Genomic DNA, 21142 nt, shown 5'->3' with positions numbered 1-21142 from the left:
GAATATCAGTATTTATGTCATAGTAACAACCATTACTGGGTTTCTTTGTTTTCAGCAAGACTACCTATTGACAAAAGGAAAAGTAACAAAATTTAACCTTCCACATCTCATCATCTTTTTTTTTTACTACATTAAAATTGCAATAGTTGACTTACCATATTGTAGGTGGTTCAGAACCTTCAACTTCCAAATAATCATATTTTTCTTCCATTTGGAAATCTGTAAATATGAGTGAGATAGTATCCCCAGGCTCTGCCACAATTGTCCATGTGCAATCTGCATTATTATGGTATTCATTAGGAAAGTTGGGGCTCGAGATGATACCACTGGATCCTCTCATAGTTCCTCCACATGCATCCTCAGCTGTTAAAAAAAAAAATTATAACTGTCATTAAAATCAGCCCTTAGAAATGTATGCTTTCTTGTTGAGAATGGAAGTTTATTACCTTTTAGGTGAACAATTGCTTAAGGTTTTTTAACATGTTAGACTTAGAATGCTGCTGCAAAGTTATATGACCAGATAGAAAAACTAAAGTAAAAGCATATCTTGGGTTTAATCTTACTAATTAGCCAGTGCATTTAGCATCCACTAAATACAACGAAACTGAGGAACCTCACCACATCACAGGTTCAGGTCCTTTACTGTGAAAGGAATAAAAAAATATAAAAAAGGTAATAATGAAGTATTGGTTTCATGCATTAAGGACAATCAGGAGAAAAAATTTTATTTGTTAGTTCACAGAAGTAAAATGTCCATTAAAACAATGGGTAACATCCTGGTTCAATGATTTTGAAGGATCTGTATATTGATTTTTAAATACTGATTGAAATATGTTTGTCCTGGTTTCAGCTGGGATAGAGTTAATTGTCATCCTAGTAGCTGGTACAGTGCTATGTTTTGAGTTCAGTATGCAAAGAATGTTGATAACACTGATGTTTTCAGTTGTTGCTAAGTAATGTTTAGATTAAGTCAAGGATTTTCCAGCTTCTCATGCCCAGCCAGCGAGAAAGCTGGAGGGGCACAAGAGGTTGGCACAGGACACAGCCAGGGCAGCTGACCCAAACTGGCCAATGGGGTATTCCATACCATGTGACATCACATCTAGTATATAAACTGGGGGAAGTGGGTGTAGGGGGATCGCCGCTTGGGGACTAACTGGGCGTCAGTCAGCGGGTGGTGAGCAATTGCACTGTGCATCATTTGCACATTCCAATCCTTTTATTATTACTGTTGTGATTTTATTAGTGTTATCACTATCATTATTAGTTTCTTCTTTTCTGTTCTATTAAACCGTTCTTATCTCAACCCATGAGTTTTACTTCTTTTCCCGATTTTCTCCCCCATCCCACTGAGTGTGGGGGGAGTGAGTGAGCGGCTGCGTGGTGCTTAGTTGCTGGCTGGGGTTAAACCACGACAATGTTTTATCAAGTACCGAGTTGAAAAAGTTCTTATAGGTAAATTTTCATAGCTAAATTACTGAAGCTTATGCAAACTGTAAAGACAAATAGTAGCATATGAAATAGCTTTTCAGCTCATGTAACAAGTTAAAAGCAGAAAACCAGGAGTATCATGCAAGACTAAAAACTTTGGAATAGCTTTCTCTCAGACTCAAAAACAGAAGTGCTTTTGAAAAATACTGTATGACAGAACACATTTTTTTTTGCTTTTCATGAATGAATTATAGAGAAATCTATCCTAGATCCTAGCAATATAAAAAACTGTTCACTAAAAATGTTGCTATACTCTACCAATACTTAAAAGAATAAACAGAGTAACTGTGTTTAAAAACACAAGCTGTGTCAATGAGCGTCTGCTATTTCTGAGCCACATCTGTTTAGAGATTTTTGCCAAAAGGTAATTTTGCTACCATCAGCAAAATGGCCCAGACAAATCATCATGTATTTTGTTCTGACTCATGTAGCAAATTTCCTACAAATAAAATTAATACTAACTACATTTAAGTACTGTAAATATAACCAAGAGCACATCAGATATCATAGATCATCAGATATCTTAGCCTCTGTAATGCAAGCATTAGCCCAAGAAATAACAGAATTACTGTGCTATGTTCCTATATTCCTCCACCTGTAATATCACTCGCTTGTGATTTATTTGGTTCCAGTCTTGCAGTCAGATCCTCATAGGTAAAAGCTCACATGTGGGAGAAGGCTAACAAACATTAATCCCCATGAAAATGTTCAGTGCCTTAAGTTGTGAAGCCACTGGAAAAAAAAATTGATCTTCGAGTAAATTGACAAACACTGAAGTTGACAGCAGTTCTACCACTGACTTTATAGTGCATAAGACCCTGACAAATAAAAGAAACTGTAATAATTGTTTCTGTGCAATCTGCTTTTTAGCACCTGTATTCCTATCACATTGAAACAGCGTAACTGTTTAGATGTCAGCTATGAAACACTACAAACGAAAGAATAGCTGGTAAGAGAACACTTATGAAGACTAACAGTGGCCCATCTTCATCAATGCACAAGTCGTCCAGTAATGATGTGTGAACAAGGAAGAAAGAGAGGAAAGATAATCTTTGCAGTGACTTCTGTACAGAGCCCTGAGAATCTTTCTCTCTCACTGCCTTTCCACAGCTTTCTGAATCACCTCTGTCAAACCACTGAGGTAGGAGTCCTCAAAGATACTTAAGTGCCTAACACTACAATCAAAATGTAATACCTAAACAGCAGTTAAGCACCTCGAAAGAACTGTGTATCCACCCCTGTTCTTTTAATTTCCATTTACCAAATATGGAGAAAAACATTCACAGGAATGGTGAGAAGACAATAGTTTGGTTAAGACTTGATAGAATCTGACATTATGCAATTGCAATTACAAACGCATAGCTAACATTGTTGACATTTAAAAAAAACCTATATCTACTTTTAAAATTCCAATACCATATTTTCAAATTAAATTTATTTTGTCATGTACTGGGAAAATTTATCTAACCTACAAACTTGCAAATGTGATATGAAGGCATAAATGCAAAAAATACGCATACTGCCAAGATGTCATTTTTCCAAACATATTTCTCTGATCTTAACCATATGCTGAAAGGGGAAGATTTTTCAAAGTGATATGTGAGTGGGGACTTGGCTTAGAAAAGCTTTTCAAGGTATCATGAATTCAAATGAAGATCTATATTTGAATATGCATAAGAGCTCTTATGCAGAGGGATTATAACTGATATCATGATGTGACTGATGATTATGAGACTACAAAGATTTTGAGGGTTTGGTTTGGGGGGGGTTGGCTTTTTGTGGGAATCGACTGGTTTTTATTTCTATAGATAGATATATGCAGCTTTTTTCCTATTTTTTTTAAATTATGGCTAAATGTCTGTTAAAAAAATAATGTGAAATGATTACACATTTAAATAATTTCTGCTGAAAAGTAATTGAATAAAATTTTATATTTTATTTTGTAACCATCTTCCTGGCTTGCTGTTCACTGTTCCTTTTTCATAATAAATTTTGAAAATATATTTCTCTGGTTAGTCCTATTTAAGTGTAATTTTCTGCTTATTCTTGTAGTTTCAGTGATATTCACAATAATGTTCCATATATATTGAACTGGAATTTTCAGGAAGATAGATGATCAAAGACAGGCAATGTTATCAGTGATATATACACCATGCAAATTCATGGATTTCAATGAGAATTCAATGAGAATTCAATGAGACTGCATGGTAGATCAAGCTTTAATCTGCCACACAATGTATTGCATCATCTTATCTATCTAGATATTTATAGTGTACCAAACAGTTAAACTTAAGTGCATAACTCAACTCATCACAGAGTAATAGACATGTTATGAATTCTTGAAAATAATGCAAGGAAAAAAAAAAGAGTATAGCAACTTTCCAAGTTTAAACAATGACCTTTACAATAGCCAATAAAAGTTCTGAACAAGCTGAACCACTTTTGAAGAATCCCATCAAAAAAAGCTGAGAGGACCTGCAGTAATCCTTCTGTACCTTGATCTTAGCTACACAGACTCTATGAAATTCATGGCATATTCTTCACAATGTAGTTCAGGCACAACCCCAGGCATACTGTTGTCTGCTCTTTCAAATTTTAGACAGTCTTACTTCAGATAAATTAGCTGAGAAGTCTAAACGAATCAGCACTCTACCACCCCCTTTTAAGCATTTTACATCATATTAATTATTGCTCTTAAATATACACATTAATAACTACCTTTTATCTGAAGATCACGAAGGATCTTTACATTAGGAAGCAATCAATTCTTTGAGAAACTCCAGTGCTCTTCAAAAGAATTTAATATAGGCAAACACATAATACTAACTACTGATTCCATTAGTGTGGTGAAAAACTACTTTACTTGTTTCTGCGTAGCAAACAAATGCACATATGCATGTGTCTACACAAACTCTAACCATCCACAGAATTTTATTTGAGGCTTAACTGCTGCCTTAAATATTGGTATCTAACTGTTAAGATTTTTGATGGGCAACTGAAGAAAACAGGGACCCTGAAAAATGTCATTCTCTATCGCACCATATTTATCATACGTTAAAAATAAATTAACCACTTACACGCATAAAATAATTATGTGGAAAGTGGAGCATAATTCTAAGTATTTTCAGAGGTTTCTAAATGAAAGATATTGCTTTTTACGTCCTTCTGAAACAGCTCATGTCTATTTGATACAATAAAGCAGAATGGAAATGGAAATTAATTATGCAGATAATACTTTTTGATATTTTTCCAAAACCACAACCCTTTAGCTGTAATCTTGATTCTGACAGAAGAAAAAAATGCATTGTTATAAAATTCTACCAGTGTTTTCTAAATAAGATTTTTAATCAATTACCTTCATATCCAAAGTAAAGGGTAAAGAAAATTAGATTATCTTCTCCAGGCAGTAACTTGGCATGTGAAAGCAAACATTGTTTATTAAAAAGGCAGCACACTACCTTAGCTATAACTTAAATTATACAACCATTTCTGAATGGGAAGGTAGTTTCTTTCCCAAGGATCTTGTCTCTTTATTACTCTCTGAAAGTTTGTCAGAGGTTGGCTCTAAATAAAAAATAAATAAACAAAAAACCTCACCTAGATAGCAGCCCCACTGATCACTGTTTAGGGAGGGTTTTTTAAGTTTTCAGTAGGTGCTCATTTTGAATGTTTTAAAATATCTTTATAACAATTATATGGAACTATTTACTGATCTTGACTTAAACATTATTACTACACAAGCATTTTATGCTTAGTATTTTCCTCTTTATAGGTCTGTATGCCTATACACTCACATTGTTTTTACAGAGCACCGCATTGAGAAGCAGCTTCGTAATACATTTTGAACTTAATTTTCCACAAGTCTGAATTTGCTGGTTTATCCATCAGCAACTTCCACAAATTTCCAATGTCACACTTGGCCAGTGTTTAATCTAATGCTCTCATATACACTCCAGCTTTGCAATTTTCTCCACATCCTATACTGCTTTCATAAAAAACAACTTAGAATGTGTTTCTTATTAAGTTTCTTCATTGGCTGTGCTACAGACAAGCAGCAGAAAGGAAACCATAAAAACTGAACTGGAAAGCCCCTTAAAAAGTTAAGCTCAGTTTTAAAGTCTGTAGTATAATAATCCAATTGTGAAATGTGCAAATGAACACAGTAATAGGTTACATAGTCACAAAAACATCTTTAAGAAGCTCCATAGGCAATGCCATTTTCCAGCAGAGTTCCCTCTGCTCACTCCTTTGCACTAACTACAATGCTTATTCCTTTTGTTCCCTATTCACCTTTCCTGGAGAGTCTGTACACATCTATTGCAGGACTCCAGTGGTGCCAGCTGTTCTGCTCTGTGATTTTAATAATGTCACTGATCTACAATTGCATATAAATTTACAGTTCCTATGCTTCCCATGTTACATGTGTTTGTGTACAGGCCCTTGAGATGTGTCTGTGGTCATGCCACTTCCTCAAAAAGAGTGCAAGAAAATCCCTCAACACTCTGCCCCATGCAAGCTTCCCCCCATCCCCCTGTTCCCCAATAAACCTGAAGGCTTTGGTCACCAACCTTGATAAACCTAGCAATAAAGAACTCCTCACTAGGTTAGCAAACCTCTTGGCAATAGTGTTCTTGCCGCACTAAATAAAAACTAGTTATCCAACTAGTTTAACTTAAGTCTCGATAACCTTATGCTCGGAGTCAGAGAATAAATGAATGGGTCTTTAAACTATAGAGAACAGCATATGTAGTATAATGCACATTAAAATTTATTTTCATTTAATATACTGATACGTTCTAAAAAGTCCAAATATAATGAAAGATATATATCTCTAGATATCATTTCTGAGCAACATTTATATGTTAGCTTTTTCTACAAACCTGCAACAATAAAAAATGTCAGCCTTCCCTCATAATTTATCCACAGAATAACCTTACAGCTTTCAGAAATTTAAATGAAATGATTGCAAAACATCCATCAATTGAAAATCTTTAAGGATAGCTTTGCAGATTTGTCATTAATGACTCACATAAAATTCATCCAGCTTTTGAGTAGAGGGACATAAAACATTTCTTGAGGACATATGGAAGTCTTACTTTCTATGGCTTTGTGTTGTGACTTGTAAAACTCACAATCTTAAATTCCAAATAAACCCAAGGATGACTATAAATTGACGATTCGCATCCTCAAATCCTTCACTTTGTACTTGTATGCTCAGCATAGCTGTAAAATTTATACAGATTTGACAGGCAGCAAAAAAATCAAATAATAGCATCTGTAGCTAAAAAGGTGAGGAAGCTCAGGAGCTTAAATGGTGCTAGCAGAAGTTAAATGGAATAAATTGCCTCCTAACCTGCCTCTTTTGAGAGAGAACCACAAAAATGAGCTATGCCACAGGGAAAACACTACCAACACCCACACAGCTCGTACCTATCTGGAGCTCTGTACTGAGAGGAACTGGCAGGGAGCGGCAGGGGTGACCTGCGTGGGAGGAGGCCGTGGCCTGCCCCGTGCTGGCCGCAGCCGGTTCCAGCCGGCTCTGCAACGAGCCGCGCTGACCCACCGCATGACAAAATGGGCGTCACGGAGGAGCCGCCGGAGGGGGCAAGGGGCGGCATGGGAGGGGGCGCAAAGGGGAACACAGGAGGAAACGTGTAGGTGCATGTGAGGACACACCGAAGGCTTGCACAGAGGGCAGGTCCCTGAAGGGAGTGCGGCCCCTGGAGGAACCATACCGAAACAAAGGGTAAGAGTGGGAGAGTAGGATGAGGGAAAAAAAGGAAACCGGTAGGTCCTGTCGCCTCACACACGTCGCGGGGCTGAGGCTGAGGTGCGACAGGAGCGAGGGGAGCAGAGACCAGGAGGGGGAGGAGGGGACTGCAGCGAAGTTGAGGGAGGTGAAGGGGGAGGAACGGTCTTTTCCCTAAGTGTTTAAGGTTTTGTCTTCTTTTGTTTTGCAGATCTTGACTCGGTAACGAAATGTTCGTGTTAACTGGCAATTAATTAAAGTTCAGTGAGATCCTCAGAGCTGGCTGGTTTTCCACCAAGGAAACGTCATGTTGTGGGTGTGATTTAGGTGAGTCGGGTTCTTCTGAAGGGTTACCAGTAGGAAAAGTAACTGTTTCTACTATACGCTGCACAGTTATCTCATTTACTTTTTTATCTATAAAGAAGGAAAAATGTTAATGTTGGAAAAATCTTGGCACATGAAGCCAATAGTTTGGGGGTTTTTACAAAAAAACACGGAAAGTGTGCAGTCTGCTGAATTTTTAACTATATATTTGGAAAACATCAGAAGGTGTTTGGTTAAAATGTACATAGGTGGTTCATTTTTCTAAATTTTCTGTTTTTCTACACTAAGACTTGAAATTTGATGGATTAACTCACAAGCATGTTTAACAAAGTAAGATAACCCACTAATCTGCGCACCAGCCAACTGTTCCTTTACTGCTGTTTTCCAGCAAGAGAATGAAATACATCTTTTTTTCACATAAAAATGAACATTGGGGAGGTTTTGGTGCTTTTATTGCTTACAAACAAAACAAGGTAATTTAAATGAAAATATTTGGACAGGCCTTCCTTATGTGAGCACAACAGAAGAAATGAAAAAGAAAGTATTTCTTGCCGATCAAACTGTTTCCAATTGGTTAGTGCAACAGTAAAGCTTAGCAGTTCTGCAGTGTTAAATTAAGATATTAATTCAGATTTCATAGTTCTCAAGCCTGATATTTACTGTTTGAGTTGCTGAGGGGCAGAGGGCTTAAGAGTAAATTCCTTAAAAATGGAATACAGAGGAAAGCAGAAATTAGTTAATTGTTCAGGCAAAGAAAATGAAATAAAGACCTAAAAGTAAATATTTCAATTCCTCAATTTGAAATTAAATTTTCTTTCTAATTATTTTTAATAACTGCAGAGAACAACGGTTTTTACTATGGTTTTGAAATGTAATTTTGTCTTTAAAGCAAGCATGTCAAACATGAGAGATGATCAATCAGTTATTTGAGATTTTAGAAATTATTAGGGATCTCCTATTTTTTTTCTAATTTCTCAGTAAAGAAACTACATTAAAGTATGAGTTTAGCGATGGTTGTTTTTTACACCTGGTTTTGCAGTTTTGCCTCTGAACCACAAAGAAATTATTCACGCACTTGTAATTGAGACATTGCTTTATCAAAAAGAGGATTATGCTAATGTATAAAATAAGAATGTGACAAGTACCTAAGTATTTAAAGTGATTTGTTTTATTTATCTGTTGGCAATTTACTGTATAAAACAAGTTTGTTTCTGTTCTGTGAAAATGATGTGGTGGGGCAGTCAGGAGGAAGGCTGAGTTGCTTATCCTAGCCACAACACCCAGTGTCATCTGACATTGCCTGCAGGGAGGAAGAGCTGGCACTTCCTTTGGGACCAGCTTATAGCTCTTAGCTGGAAGGACTTTCTCAGATGAAGAGTGCAGCAGATAGGATGTGAAAGAGCTACCAAGAAAGAAGCCTGCACTAAGGAAGATTGTATTGGGTTTATGTGGCAAGGTTTTGGTAGCAGGGGGGCTGCAGGAGTGGCCTCTGTGAGAAGAGATCAGGGGCTGCCCCCGTGTTGGACGGAGCCAGTTCCAGACGGCTCCATGACGGACCCACCACTGACGAAAACTGAGGCAATCAGCAATGCTGGTGGCACCTCTGTGATAAAATGTTTAAGAAAGGGTAAAAAACACTGTGCAGCAGCTGAGAGACAGGAGTGAGGAAAATGTGAGAGAAGCAACCCTGCAGACACCAAGATCAGTGAAGAAGGAGGGGGAGGAGGTGCTACAGGCACCAGAGCAGAGGTTCCCCTGCAGCTGGTGAAGAAGACCGTGGTAATGCAGGTTGTTGCCCTGAAGCCCATGGAGGATCACGGTAGAGCAGATAATCCACACTGCAGCCTGTAGAGGACCCCATGCTGCAGGAGGTGGATAAGCACTGAAGGAAGCTGCAACCTGTGGAAAGCCCACGCTGGAGCAGGTTCTCCTAACAGGAACTGTGGCCCATGGAGAACAGCCCACACAGGAGCAGTTTGTTCCTGAAGGACTGTACCCTATGGAAACAACCCACACTGGACCAGTTCTTGAAGAACTGCAGCCTGTGAGAAGGACCCATGTTGGAGCAGTTTTTGAAGGACTGGGATGGACACCATGCTGGAGCACAGAAAAAGTGTGAGAGGAGGGAGGGGCAGAGAATTGTTATGGACAGACCAAAACCCCCATTCCCTGTCCCCCTGTGTCACTCCACGAGGAGAAGGTAGAAGAGTCAGGGATGAAGGAGTGAAGTTAAGCCTGGGAAGAAGGAGGGGGGTGTTTTAATTTTGTCTTTGTTTCTCACTACCATGCCCTATTTCTAATTGGTAATAAATTAAATTAATCTTCCCAAAGTTGAGTCTTTTTTGTCTGTGATGGTAATTGGTAAGTGATCTTCTTGTCCTTATCTCAATCCATGAGTTTTTCCATCTATATTCTCTTGTTATCCTGTTGAGGAGGGAGACTGAGAGAGCGGCTTGGTGGGCATCTGGCAGCCAGCCTAGATCGACCCACCAAACAGGTGAAGATAATACAGGAATGCACAGCATACAGCCATACCAGAGGTTGGAAAATAAAAACTTAGGTCTGAGTTTGAGGAGTTTGTTTCAGTGCAAGAAACTGCTAAAAAATTTTGAAGTGGGAGGAGGCTGGAGAGAAAGGTGTGGGTTTCAGAGTCATATTGGAAGGGGGAGATCTATTTTTAAGTCCTGTCTAAAATCCTATCATTGTTTTGGTTTTGATAGCTTCTAGAATACAGCATACAATTTTGTGCAACCACCACCCCTCCTCCCCCCCCCAAAAAAGACAGAAAAGACATGGATAAACTGGAGTGAATTCAGCAAAGGATCAACAGGATTGTTGGGACTGGAGTGCTGAGGAGACTGAGGGAACGGGGCTGGTTCAGTCCAGAGATGAAGCAGCTTCAGGGGGGCCTTGCAACAGTCCACGGGGAGGCTATTGAGATGACAGAGGCAAGTTATTTGCAGCGGTGCATGGAGAACAAGAGGCAATGGGCCTGAAGAGAGTTTCACAGGGAAACTTTTTCATGATAAGAACAATCAAGAAGTGGAACAGATCGCCTAGAGAGGTCTGTAGACATACAATTTCAGAGATTCAAATGTCACTCAAACTCCATCCTTGAATTGCTTTACTACAAATCACTTCTGCTTTTAAAGACTGCTTCAAAATGTGTTATTGATTCATCCCCAGCTGAAGTTCCTCCTTGCCATCTCAAAAGCTATGCTTCTGAAAAAAACTCATATATTTCAATAAATATTTAAATATTTCAATTTCTGAATTCCATTTTGACAAATATTACCAAGTTGCCTAGATTAGGGAAAAAAAATCAGACTTTTCTGATGAAACCCAACAAAGCACAGATTTATTTTTTTTTAGAGTTTTAATGAAATAGTAACATGAAATCAAAGTTGAAATTTTAATAAAACAATAGACTTTTAGGTTTCTTTTGATTTGTATCATAAAAATTACTAATGTCTGTTTTATTATCAGGTACAACATGTTACCAATTTTACAGGTTTAAATTCATTTATTAATAATACCTGATTAGAATTTCGCAGAATTTATATTGTTGCCTAAAAAATCAATTTACAGTTAAGTTGACAGGTACCTGTTAGAAAAATTTATCATTTCTCAAAAATTCCTGAATATAAAAAAAGACAGAAATATTTGACAAAACTGTATGATGGACACATTTTAACCTTAAGTAAGAGTTGTCAGCTGACAACTCTTAAATCTTATGAGTTGTTCTTATGTGACTTACCTCAAAAAAAGCATCAAAGCATCTCAGAGCATCAACAACTCACACATTTGAGATATGCAAAAACCAAAAAAATAAGACTTAGGCAAAGAAATACACATTCCTTCATAAAATCTTACTATCTTGGGTCCAGATCATGCCTTTACCAAAGAGAGACACTTAAGCTATTGTCATGGATTAACCCCAGCCAGCAACTAAGCACCACGCAGCTGCTCACTCACTTCTCTCCCACCCAGTGGGATGGGAGAGAGAATTGGGAAAAGAAGTAAAACTCATGGGTTGAGATAAGAACGGTTTAATAGAACAGAAAAGAAGAAACTAATGATAGTGATAACACTAATAAAATGACAACAGTAATACTAAAAGGATTGGAATATACAAGTGATGCACAATACAATTGCTCACCATCCGCCGACTGATGCCCAGTTAGTCCCCGAGCAGCGATCCCCCTACACCCAATTCCCCCAGTTTATATACTAGATGTGGCGTCACATGGTATGGAATGCCCCGTTGGCCAGTTTGGGTCAGCTGCCCTGGCTGTGTCCTGTGCCAACCTCTTGTGGCCCTCCAGCTTTCTTGCTGGCTGGGCATGAGAAGCTGGAAAATCCTTGACTTAATCTAAACATTACTTAGCAACAACTGAAAACATCAGTGTGTTATCAACATTCTTCTCATACCTAACTCAGAAACATAGCACTATACCAGCTACTAGGAAGACAATTAACTCTATCCCAGCTGAAACCAGTACAGCTATGAACAATCACTTTATACTTCCCTTGGGTTTAGAGATAAGAATAAAATCTCCTTATAGTCAATATGAGGCTTGTCCACAGGAAGAATCTTCTTTTCTGTAGTGACCTATAGAGGAAACCCAGTACAGCCATACTCCTGCCTTAAGCAGCTTCGTTCATACCTGTGTAAATCTTGGTGAAAAGAGTCTTAATACTGAGTGAGTAGACAGTAAAATGTGTCTTCTTTTTCAACACTCTAACCTACCTGTTCTAACACACTTAAGAGTTATGGGACAAATTTGGATGTGTCAAGACCTGAATAACAGGTACCGTATGATTTCTTTACCTAATCTGCAACTATACCCATAAGGTGGGACCAAATCCTTAGCTGACTCTGTGACACTGAAATTTGTGAGTTGGAAGGTTTATTTGCAGGCTTATTTCATTATGGGCACTGACATACTCAAGCCATTGTATAACAGTTCTAAGTGCATTTTTATTCTTTCCTTTTCTCAGTTACATCCAGACTAATAATGATTAAACTATTAAGATTTACATTATACTAGCAACAAATTCTTGGCTTTAGTTATATACAAGATATGCTTCCTCTTCATCCATAACGATTTCAAGTGTAACAATGTGTTTTAAAGAAGTGTTTATACCTATGAGATACTGCTGTAAAGGATGTTTATTATACTTGCAAAAAACCTTCTTTATTTTAAATCTCATTCATAAGAATTATGCTATTTGGGAAGCAGATTCAGAAGGAAAAATATGTTTAAATATACATTAAAGAATATACGGTTTAAAAGATTTCAATAATTTTGCCTTATTTGGGTAGAACATCCAATCTTTGACTACCTAAAAGGAAGCTATGGAAAAGATGGAGTCAGACTTTTTTCCAGGGTGTACAGCAAGGAGACAAGAGACAGTGATCACAAATTGTAGATTAGGATATTCCATTTAACATCAGGAATAAAAAAAAAAAAATGCTGTTTGAGAGGTTAATTGTGATATCAGGTTACCTGGAGAGGCTGTGGAACTTCCATCTTTGGAGATTTTCAAAAGTGAGCTGAACAAGACCTTAATCAAATATATCTGCCTTTAAAGTCAGATTTGAGAGGTGTGTTGGATTTGATAACCTTCTTGGGCCCCAAAATAAGTTCTCCTATCATTTGTATGATAGCTTAGAGATCAGAAAGAATAACAACAACCAAACAAATTGAAAAATTAAAAAGAGGAACATGTATTCTCTGAATTAACTTTCTAATTTTTAAACTTCCCTAAACATAATCTAGTAGAATATCTAGAGCAAGGTCAGGGAAAAAAAGAATACTTCCCTTTCTTTTATTTTCAACTCTCTTGGTCTGATATTGAAAGTTGTATTTTTTCCTCAGAACAAATGCGTCAACTTTTAAGTTTTACACCATCCAATGGAGAAAGGATTGCAATGCATACATCTTCAATCATTTTTATCTTTGCTATACAAATTGTCGAATAAGACCACTTGAATCTCTTTTTATGTAAACCACCATGCAATAAACTCTTACTAATTTTCTACATTACATTCAGTATAGGACCTTAGTGGGATAAGAGTCTGTCATAATTTTCATTGTCTAGACCTTTGAACCTTCTGGCCTCATGACAACTGGATTACAAGGCGCATGCATCTTAAAATGCATTTTGCAAATGTTCATCAAAATATCTTTCTGACATGTACAATTCCATATGCTTAGGTTTATAAAGCAGCTAAACAACAGGGTGTATTTTTACCGAGTACCATGCAAAGCAGGAAGCACAATTTATGTGGCACATTTGTGATCTCTTTACTCCTGAAATGTTACATATCTAAAAGAATCTGCCTTTTTATCCCAGCACAAAATGCCTAAGGATTACAAAATGTTTTCAAGATTTCAGAGTCAAGATTTCTGTAGTTGCTTAATTATGCAGAGACCTTAAAATTCAGCACTCCTGAATGTGATCTGTGACTACTGCTTCGCCAGAAGAGAGAAACAGGACTTAACCTCTTATGAAGATATTTTCTCAGCCAATTTATGATGACTGCTTTGGCAGCTCTGTTACCTTGTTTGCCAAAATTTATCAAACTTACATTACGTCTGCTTGCATTTGAAAAGTTCACAGACACGTTCAAATTTGGAAAACTAAAATCAGAACTTGAAGGAAAAGATTTTTACACCACAGAAGCATTTAGAAATGAGTTTCAGTGTTCTGCTTGAGGGATGTACAAAGTTTTTCAAGTAGAAGTTGAATATACCTCCTTCCTGTATCCAAATGCCTCTGCCACTCATATCTCATCCTACCACTGGATGGTTTTACTGTTACACTCAAAATCTTCTTGTTGGCAAAAAGGAACGCACAATGTATATGCAGATGAATTCTTTTTCATCTGATTGAGTAGTGATTTAATGGTAGATAATAGACCAAATCACCTAATGAATGCAGAGAAACCTCATTAACTTTGCTGCTACCATTACCTTTTTAGTACCACAGGAAATGGAGACTCCATGATGATGAAGGCTGGAAGCTTGTGACTTTGGACACCAGGAGGACAGCTCCTGCTCTTCCTGCAGCTCTACAGCTACAGAGTAGGTCAGTGCCCTGGTAGAAGATGAGGAGCTGGGACCCGTGTCCAACAAAGCACTCAAGCAAGCTGAGCCTGAGCTCTGCAGCAGAACCAGGAGGAAGTGGCAAATGACAGTAGTGGGAGACTCCCTGTTGTGGGGGATGGAGGCCTCTACCTGCTGACCTCTCATCAAGGGAGGTTTGGTGCTTGTCAGGGGCTCAGATCCTAGACACTGCTGAGGCTCCTCTGGCCTGCAGACCACTGCTGCTCTTCCATGTAGACACTAATACTGCAAGGGGAGACCTGGAAAATATCAAGCATGGCTACACAACTCTGGGGTGAGAGTCAAGGTCTGAGTGTGGGCTCAGGTGTTTTTTTCCCTCAGTCCTGCCAATAATGGGAAAGTGGGGGGCGCAGGGGGGGAGTGAACAGATCCTGTTGGTCAACAAGTGGTTAGACAGCAGATGTGGACAATGGGAATTTAGCTTTTATGGCAATGGAACCATCTCTGAGGATTGAGAACTGCTTGGAAGAGGTGGGATCCAAGAGGTGAAGCAAAAGTATCTGCCAGCCAGCTGGCCAACCTGGTGAGGACAGCTTTAAAGTAGGAATGACAGCAGAGAGATGATGGGGGAAGAAGTAGATGAGGCCTCCAAACAACTGGAAGAAGCCTCACATTTGCAGGCCCTGGTCCACTTAGGGACTTGCACCACCCTGAGATCTGCTGGAGGGACAACACGGAGATCACAAGCAATCCACAAGTTTGATACAGTGCACTGACGACAAATTCCAAACACAGGTGTCTTATACTTTCTACAGGAATATCAGCAGCAAAAGAAGGACTACAGAAAATGTGAGCCTTCTGCTAATGGGGCAGGGGAACTTTGTGACAAAGGGTATGGAAAAGGCCAAAGTACTCGATGCTTTTTTTGCCTCAGTAAGACTTGCTTTCAGGAATTCCAGACCAGTAGGAAAGTCTGAAGCAAGAAAGAATTAACCTCAGTGATGGAGGATTAATCTAGGGAACATTTAAACAAACTGATCATATATAAGTCCACAGGATCTAGTGGGATGCACCCACGAGCTGGCCAATGTCACTGTGACACCACTGTCAATTATCACTGAAAGGTTGTGGTGACTGAGGACTGGAAGAAAGTATAAGACACTCCTATCTTCAAGAAGAGCAAGAGAGGGGATTCAGGGAGCTACAAGCTCTTCAGTCTCACCTCAATCACTGGGAAGGTAACAGAACCAACCCTTCTGGAAATCATTTTGAAATATATGAAGGACAAAAAGGAGACTGGAAGTAGTCAGCCTTGATTTGTTAAGGTAAGGAGAAATACTGAGCCAATGAGATAGCCATCTACAATGATTTTACTGACACTGTAGATGAGGGGAGAGCCATGGGTATTATCTTCACTCTGGCAAAGCATTTAACAATGTCTCCCATAACAGCCTCATAGACAAACTGATAAAATATGGGGTAGATAAAAAGTCAGTGAAGTGTATTGAAAACTGACTGAACAGCTGGGCTCAAAGTGGGATGAAGTGCATGAAGCAGCATAAAGTCCAGCTAGTGGCCAGTTACCTTGCATCTGGAGTACTGTGTCCAGTGCTGGGATCCCCAGTATGACAGATATGGACATACTAAAGAGAGTCCAGCAAAGAGCCACAAAGATGATTAAGGGACTGGAGTGCCCAACATATGGGGAGAATGTGAGAGAGCTGGGACTGTTCAACCTGGGATAGAGAAGGTTCAAGAGGGATCTTATCAATGTGCATAAATACTTGATGGGGGAGTAAAGAAGATGGAGCCAGGCTCTTTTCAGTGGTATCAAGTGAAAGAACAAGAGGAAATTTGGCACAAGCTGAAATAGAAGAAATACATTTTAAACAGAAGATTTTTTTTTTTTTTTTTCCACTGTAAGGTTGATTGAACACTCGAACAGGTTGTCTAGGGAGGCTGTGGGATCTCAATACTTACAGATACTCAAAACCTGACTGGACATGGTCCTGAGCACCCCATTCCAGGTGGCCTTGCTTTGAGCAGGAAAGTTGGACTAGATTATATCCAGAGGTGACTTCCAGCCTCAGGCACTGTCTGTTTCTGTGATTCTGTGACATGGGAATATTATGCCCTCACCTAGGTCAAGAGCTGAGTACTGTGGAGACTGTGGCAAACCATGACAAACAGGATAGTGTAAACAAGAATTGAGTGTAATAAGCCTTGGCACTGGCCACAGTTCAACAGCTGTCAGGAGAACGATACCAGAAACTGGTGGAAAGGTGTATGGTGTGGGTCACTGTGGACTGATCTGATTCACTACAAAGACCCTTGTCTGTAGAGATCTGATGGAAACGTTTGCCTGCAGTGGAACCATTCTGTGTTGAAGCCGAGCCACTGTGCATGCGCACCAGCACTGAGACTGGCTGGAGCGAGCATTGCCTTCCTGGCCTTAACTGAAATCCTCTCTGGAGTGGTGATCACACTGTATGTCAGTATGAGTAAGGTAAAAGCTTTACCCTGACACATCTATCCCTCTGTTGTTCTGCTTAAAAGATTGAGCTCCGGCAAGTTATGTTTTTTGGTATTCCCCCCCCCCCCCCGACAAATTCCACAGTAAATACACACACATGTTCTTTATAACTATGTGTTTTGTCCCTTCATCATAATCAAAAAGTTATACATAACAGTTCTTTTTAAGAGCCATGCCTTTAGAGCCATTAAGGCCTACAATATACACCCTTCTTATTTCATACATAATTTACTCAACAAGTAGTAATGGCATTTTCAGAGCCATTCTGGTTTATGACAGGAATCCAAAACATTAAAGATATGTGCCCAAAATCATTGTAGAATTTTTCCTGGAAAATTACACTGAATGTGTACTAGTCAACCTAAAATCCCAGTTTGGTGTCCATTTTACTACTTCCCTTCAAACTTAGAAAGTGATTGGATCATGGTCCAAGTGTTTATCTTCTATTTTCAGTAGCTTGTTATCAGTTACTAAAAATTAAAAAATTTCAATTACCAGGACTTAAATATATGCCAAAGCATAGAATAATGATCTTTTGAAAAAAGCAATGATAGCAGAACTGAGCTAATCATAAATAAAAAATGACATACATCTTTCCAGTGCTGTTTTCAAATAAGGATGTTGCGATACTTTTGTTAATATTATGGGTCACAGCACTCTCTATGTAACTGTATGACTACAGTTGTTACAGGCACTTCCCAGACTGAAATAGAGCTGAGTTGAAGAGCAAGTATCTAGAGAGATATCAATCTCAGAATTAAAGCTCTGAAGTCTGTGAAGACAGACCTTATAGTAAACCACCTTCCTGAGAGAACACAGAAAGGAATTCTGAAAAAGCTTCTCTTTATTGCCATATTCATCCTTTATTCCTCTATTCATCCTCAAACAGGGTATGTGCTACATATGCTGCTGATGCATGTTCTTTTGTCGTTGATGGCCATATAATTGATGGCCTCTCAGTCTTTATTTTGCACCTATTAAGTAAAAATGAGCTTTACAAATTACTTCAATAAAAACATCAGATTCCAAACTTTCAATGACCTAACCAGGTGTGGTGGGTTGACCCCAGCTGGCAGGTCAGCCTTCACCTGGTCTCTCACTCACTTGCCTCCAGCGGGATAGGGGAGAGGATTAGAAGGACAGAAGTGAGAAAGCTTCTTCTTTCAAAAGAGACTTTAGTAAGTGAAAGTGGCAGGAGGAAAGGGAAGGAAATAAAAGCAACCAACCAACAAACAAACAATAAGTGATGCAACTCACCATCCAGTGCCAAGTCAGCCCTTAAGCAATGGCTACTTTGAAAAAACTCTGCCCTCTCCCCTCAGTTTTATTGCTCAGCATGACATTATAAGGTGTGGAATAGCTCTTTGGTCAGCTGTCTCAGCTGTGTCTTCTCCCAGCCTCTTGTCCACCCCTAGCCTAATTGCTGGGGGAGGTAGGGGCAGTGAGAAACAGAGGAGGAGCTCTTGATGCTGTGTGAGCACTATTCAGCGATAGCTAAAACATTGGTGTGTTACCCATGCTGATTTGGTCACAAATCTAAACAGATGCCATAGGGGCTGCTATGAAGAAAACTAACTCCTTGCCAGCTGAACACAGTACACCAGGTAAGAAGTTTCATATCCTAGCTCACATTGGTTTTAGTTTGAATTGCAGACATAAAGTAGTCCTCCTATTGAAGGGCTACAGTGTTTCAAAATACAAGACACTAAACTATTCTGTGTTATAAACTCTTGTGAAGTATCCTCTTTCTTATTAAGTTCAAAACCTTTTCAAGGTATTCAAAAAGCTGAATACATATTGTTGCTGCCAAAGTGCTCTCCCAAAAAAGGTATTTAAAATCAGGATTTATGGCATCCTGCTATCATAGGTAATAATCTGTCATTATTTATTTGTAGAATGTTGAAAATGGAATATCAGAATATAATGGAATCATGCTATTGAAGTGTCTGGGTGAAATAAATATCAAAAGAGAATGAATACGGATGTCTTAACTTAGTATTGCCAACTTCACACCAGATGGGAAGTCAGTGAGAGAGCTAGAATTCCTTTTTCATTTTTTTTTCCCTCCAACTGGTGTAGCTAGAGCAGAGATCTATGATACATATAAATTAGAAGTGCATTAATCAGGATATAATTAATATGCACTTACCTTGAAACCCAATATAAGTGCACTGAAACAGTGTAACCTTTGTAACAGTATAACCAGTAGTACATAAACATTTTTGTGATGTTGTGATGCCATAGAGAGACACAATACACAAACATTTTTGAGAAGTATGTGAGCAATGTGATCACCAAAGGGGCAGAGATGTTTGTAGCTGCACACAAGAGGCATCCAAGTAAAAAAAGGTTGCAAGATAAGCACAAGTAACTACAAGCTAATGTTCTGACCATTATATAAGAATGACTGGCAAGGATATGTTTTCAAGACTTAATAATTTGTATAAATAATGATGCTAATTAACAATATGTGACAACTAACTGTTTGCACAAAGTGTGCTGTAAATATGTGGATTTAGTAAAATTCAGTTTTAAAGTTTAAATCTGGTTTGATTTGTCAGTTTTCTAAATACTCCATGACAACAGACTCTAACTCCCTGATATATACATGTGGGCATATTTATATATTCAGTTGCAACACTTCTCATCCAATACTTGCTAGATCATATTGCCTATGAAGATGATGGGATGGTATGTGTACTGATGGACAGATTTTGCAATTCCATCTAGACCAATGGCATTACACAGGATTTAGTAAAGCAAGATTTTTATGCAGTAAAGGTGTTTAGAGTTACATGGGGAAAAAAAAAAAAAAACAAACTAGGTCAGCATGCTAAATTTCTTATAAAAACAATTTTAAAAGATTAATTCTAAAATTAATTGGGTATTCATATCAATGCTAACACAATGCAAATTCCAGTTATGTGTCTGGGCATCCTCAGTGCAGGAACAGCAAAGAAAATCAGCAAGAAAAAAACAAATCGGCTGAGAAAATTCATATAATTCATTGGCTGCCAGAATATTTACATTAAGTTACAATTCTCAATGCACACAATGTAGTAATACAGTAATAAAATGCATAACATGCTATTTTCATCATGATGTCAGTGTAACAGTTAAAATCAAAGAAAAATACATTCCTTACGTTACAGCGCAGACTACCTGAAAGTTAAGTAATTCAACAACAGCATAAATTAGTGTCATATAAATTAAACATTATACTTAGGAGAACATAGTGCATATGATTACTTGTATAGCAAAATGCAAGAGAAGCCCAGGACTGCACTGTTGAAACTCGATGCTGGATTGATTATACAAACACTAAGAAATTCAGCTTGGCTTCTTCTTAGTCCAGCAGCTTTTGAATCTATAGCCTAACTTTAATCAAATTTTGCAGTAAAGACACATTTTGAAAAGCATTGCTAAGATTTTCATGAAAATAGGCAGCTGGATAGAGATAAATTACTGCTCCCATTGCAGAAAATACTGGAGTGTGAATACAATCATGCTGTTAGGTACTGAAAATCCACAGAAGGGAAAGCACCAGAGAACCAAGTTTTGTAAGTTCTACTGCTCAATATTTTTATTACTTTTCTGTGCTACAGCCAACAACCACCACAGAAAATAATGATTTTTACCTTGTTTTTTTGTTTGCTTATTTTTGAAGGACTAGAGCTGTGGCTGAATAGAACTAAGTAATTTTCATACTTTATATTTTAAATGTTGAATAATCCTTGATACTTACAGCTCTATTAATTACTTTTTTCGCATATTCTAAACCCAAGTTGTTTCTATAAGTGGTTATATTTCTCTCATTCTACAATAACCTCAACTAAATGAGGATGACTACTACTTTGGAACCACGTTCTACTTTCTTCCCATTCTCTGATTCAGGAATTTCATATACTTGTACAGAAATACTAAAAATTAAGATTAAAAAGTTACACTTTGTGAAAACTCAAAAATGCAATT

General features: G+C 38.2%; 1 protein-coding gene across 1 annotated transcript in view; it reads right to left on the bottom strand.

Moving 5' to 3' along the window:
- CSMD3 (CUB and Sushi multiple domains 3) overlaps positions 1–21142 on the bottom strand; it is a 659839-nt gene that overhangs the window by 530925 nt on the left and 107772 nt on the right. Inside the window, exon 5 of the mRNA XM_010577127.1 lies at positions 156–363. Within this exon, the coding sequence (XP_010575429.1) occupies positions 156–363 (208 nt within the window). The remainder of the gene's footprint in view (positions 1–155; positions 364–21142) is intronic.

The sequence above is a fragment of the Haliaeetus leucocephalus genome, unplaced genomic scaffold, assembly GCF_000737465.1.
Source record: "Haliaeetus leucocephalus isolate CR32 unplaced genomic scaffold, Haliaeetus_leucocephalus-4.0 Scaffold555, whole genome shotgun sequence".
Taxonomy (NCBI): Eukaryota; Metazoa; Chordata; class Aves; order Accipitriformes; family Accipitridae; genus Haliaeetus; species Haliaeetus leucocephalus.
The sequence above is the reverse complement of the archived record's forward strand: the minus strand, read 5'-3'. Positions and strand labels throughout refer to the sequence as shown.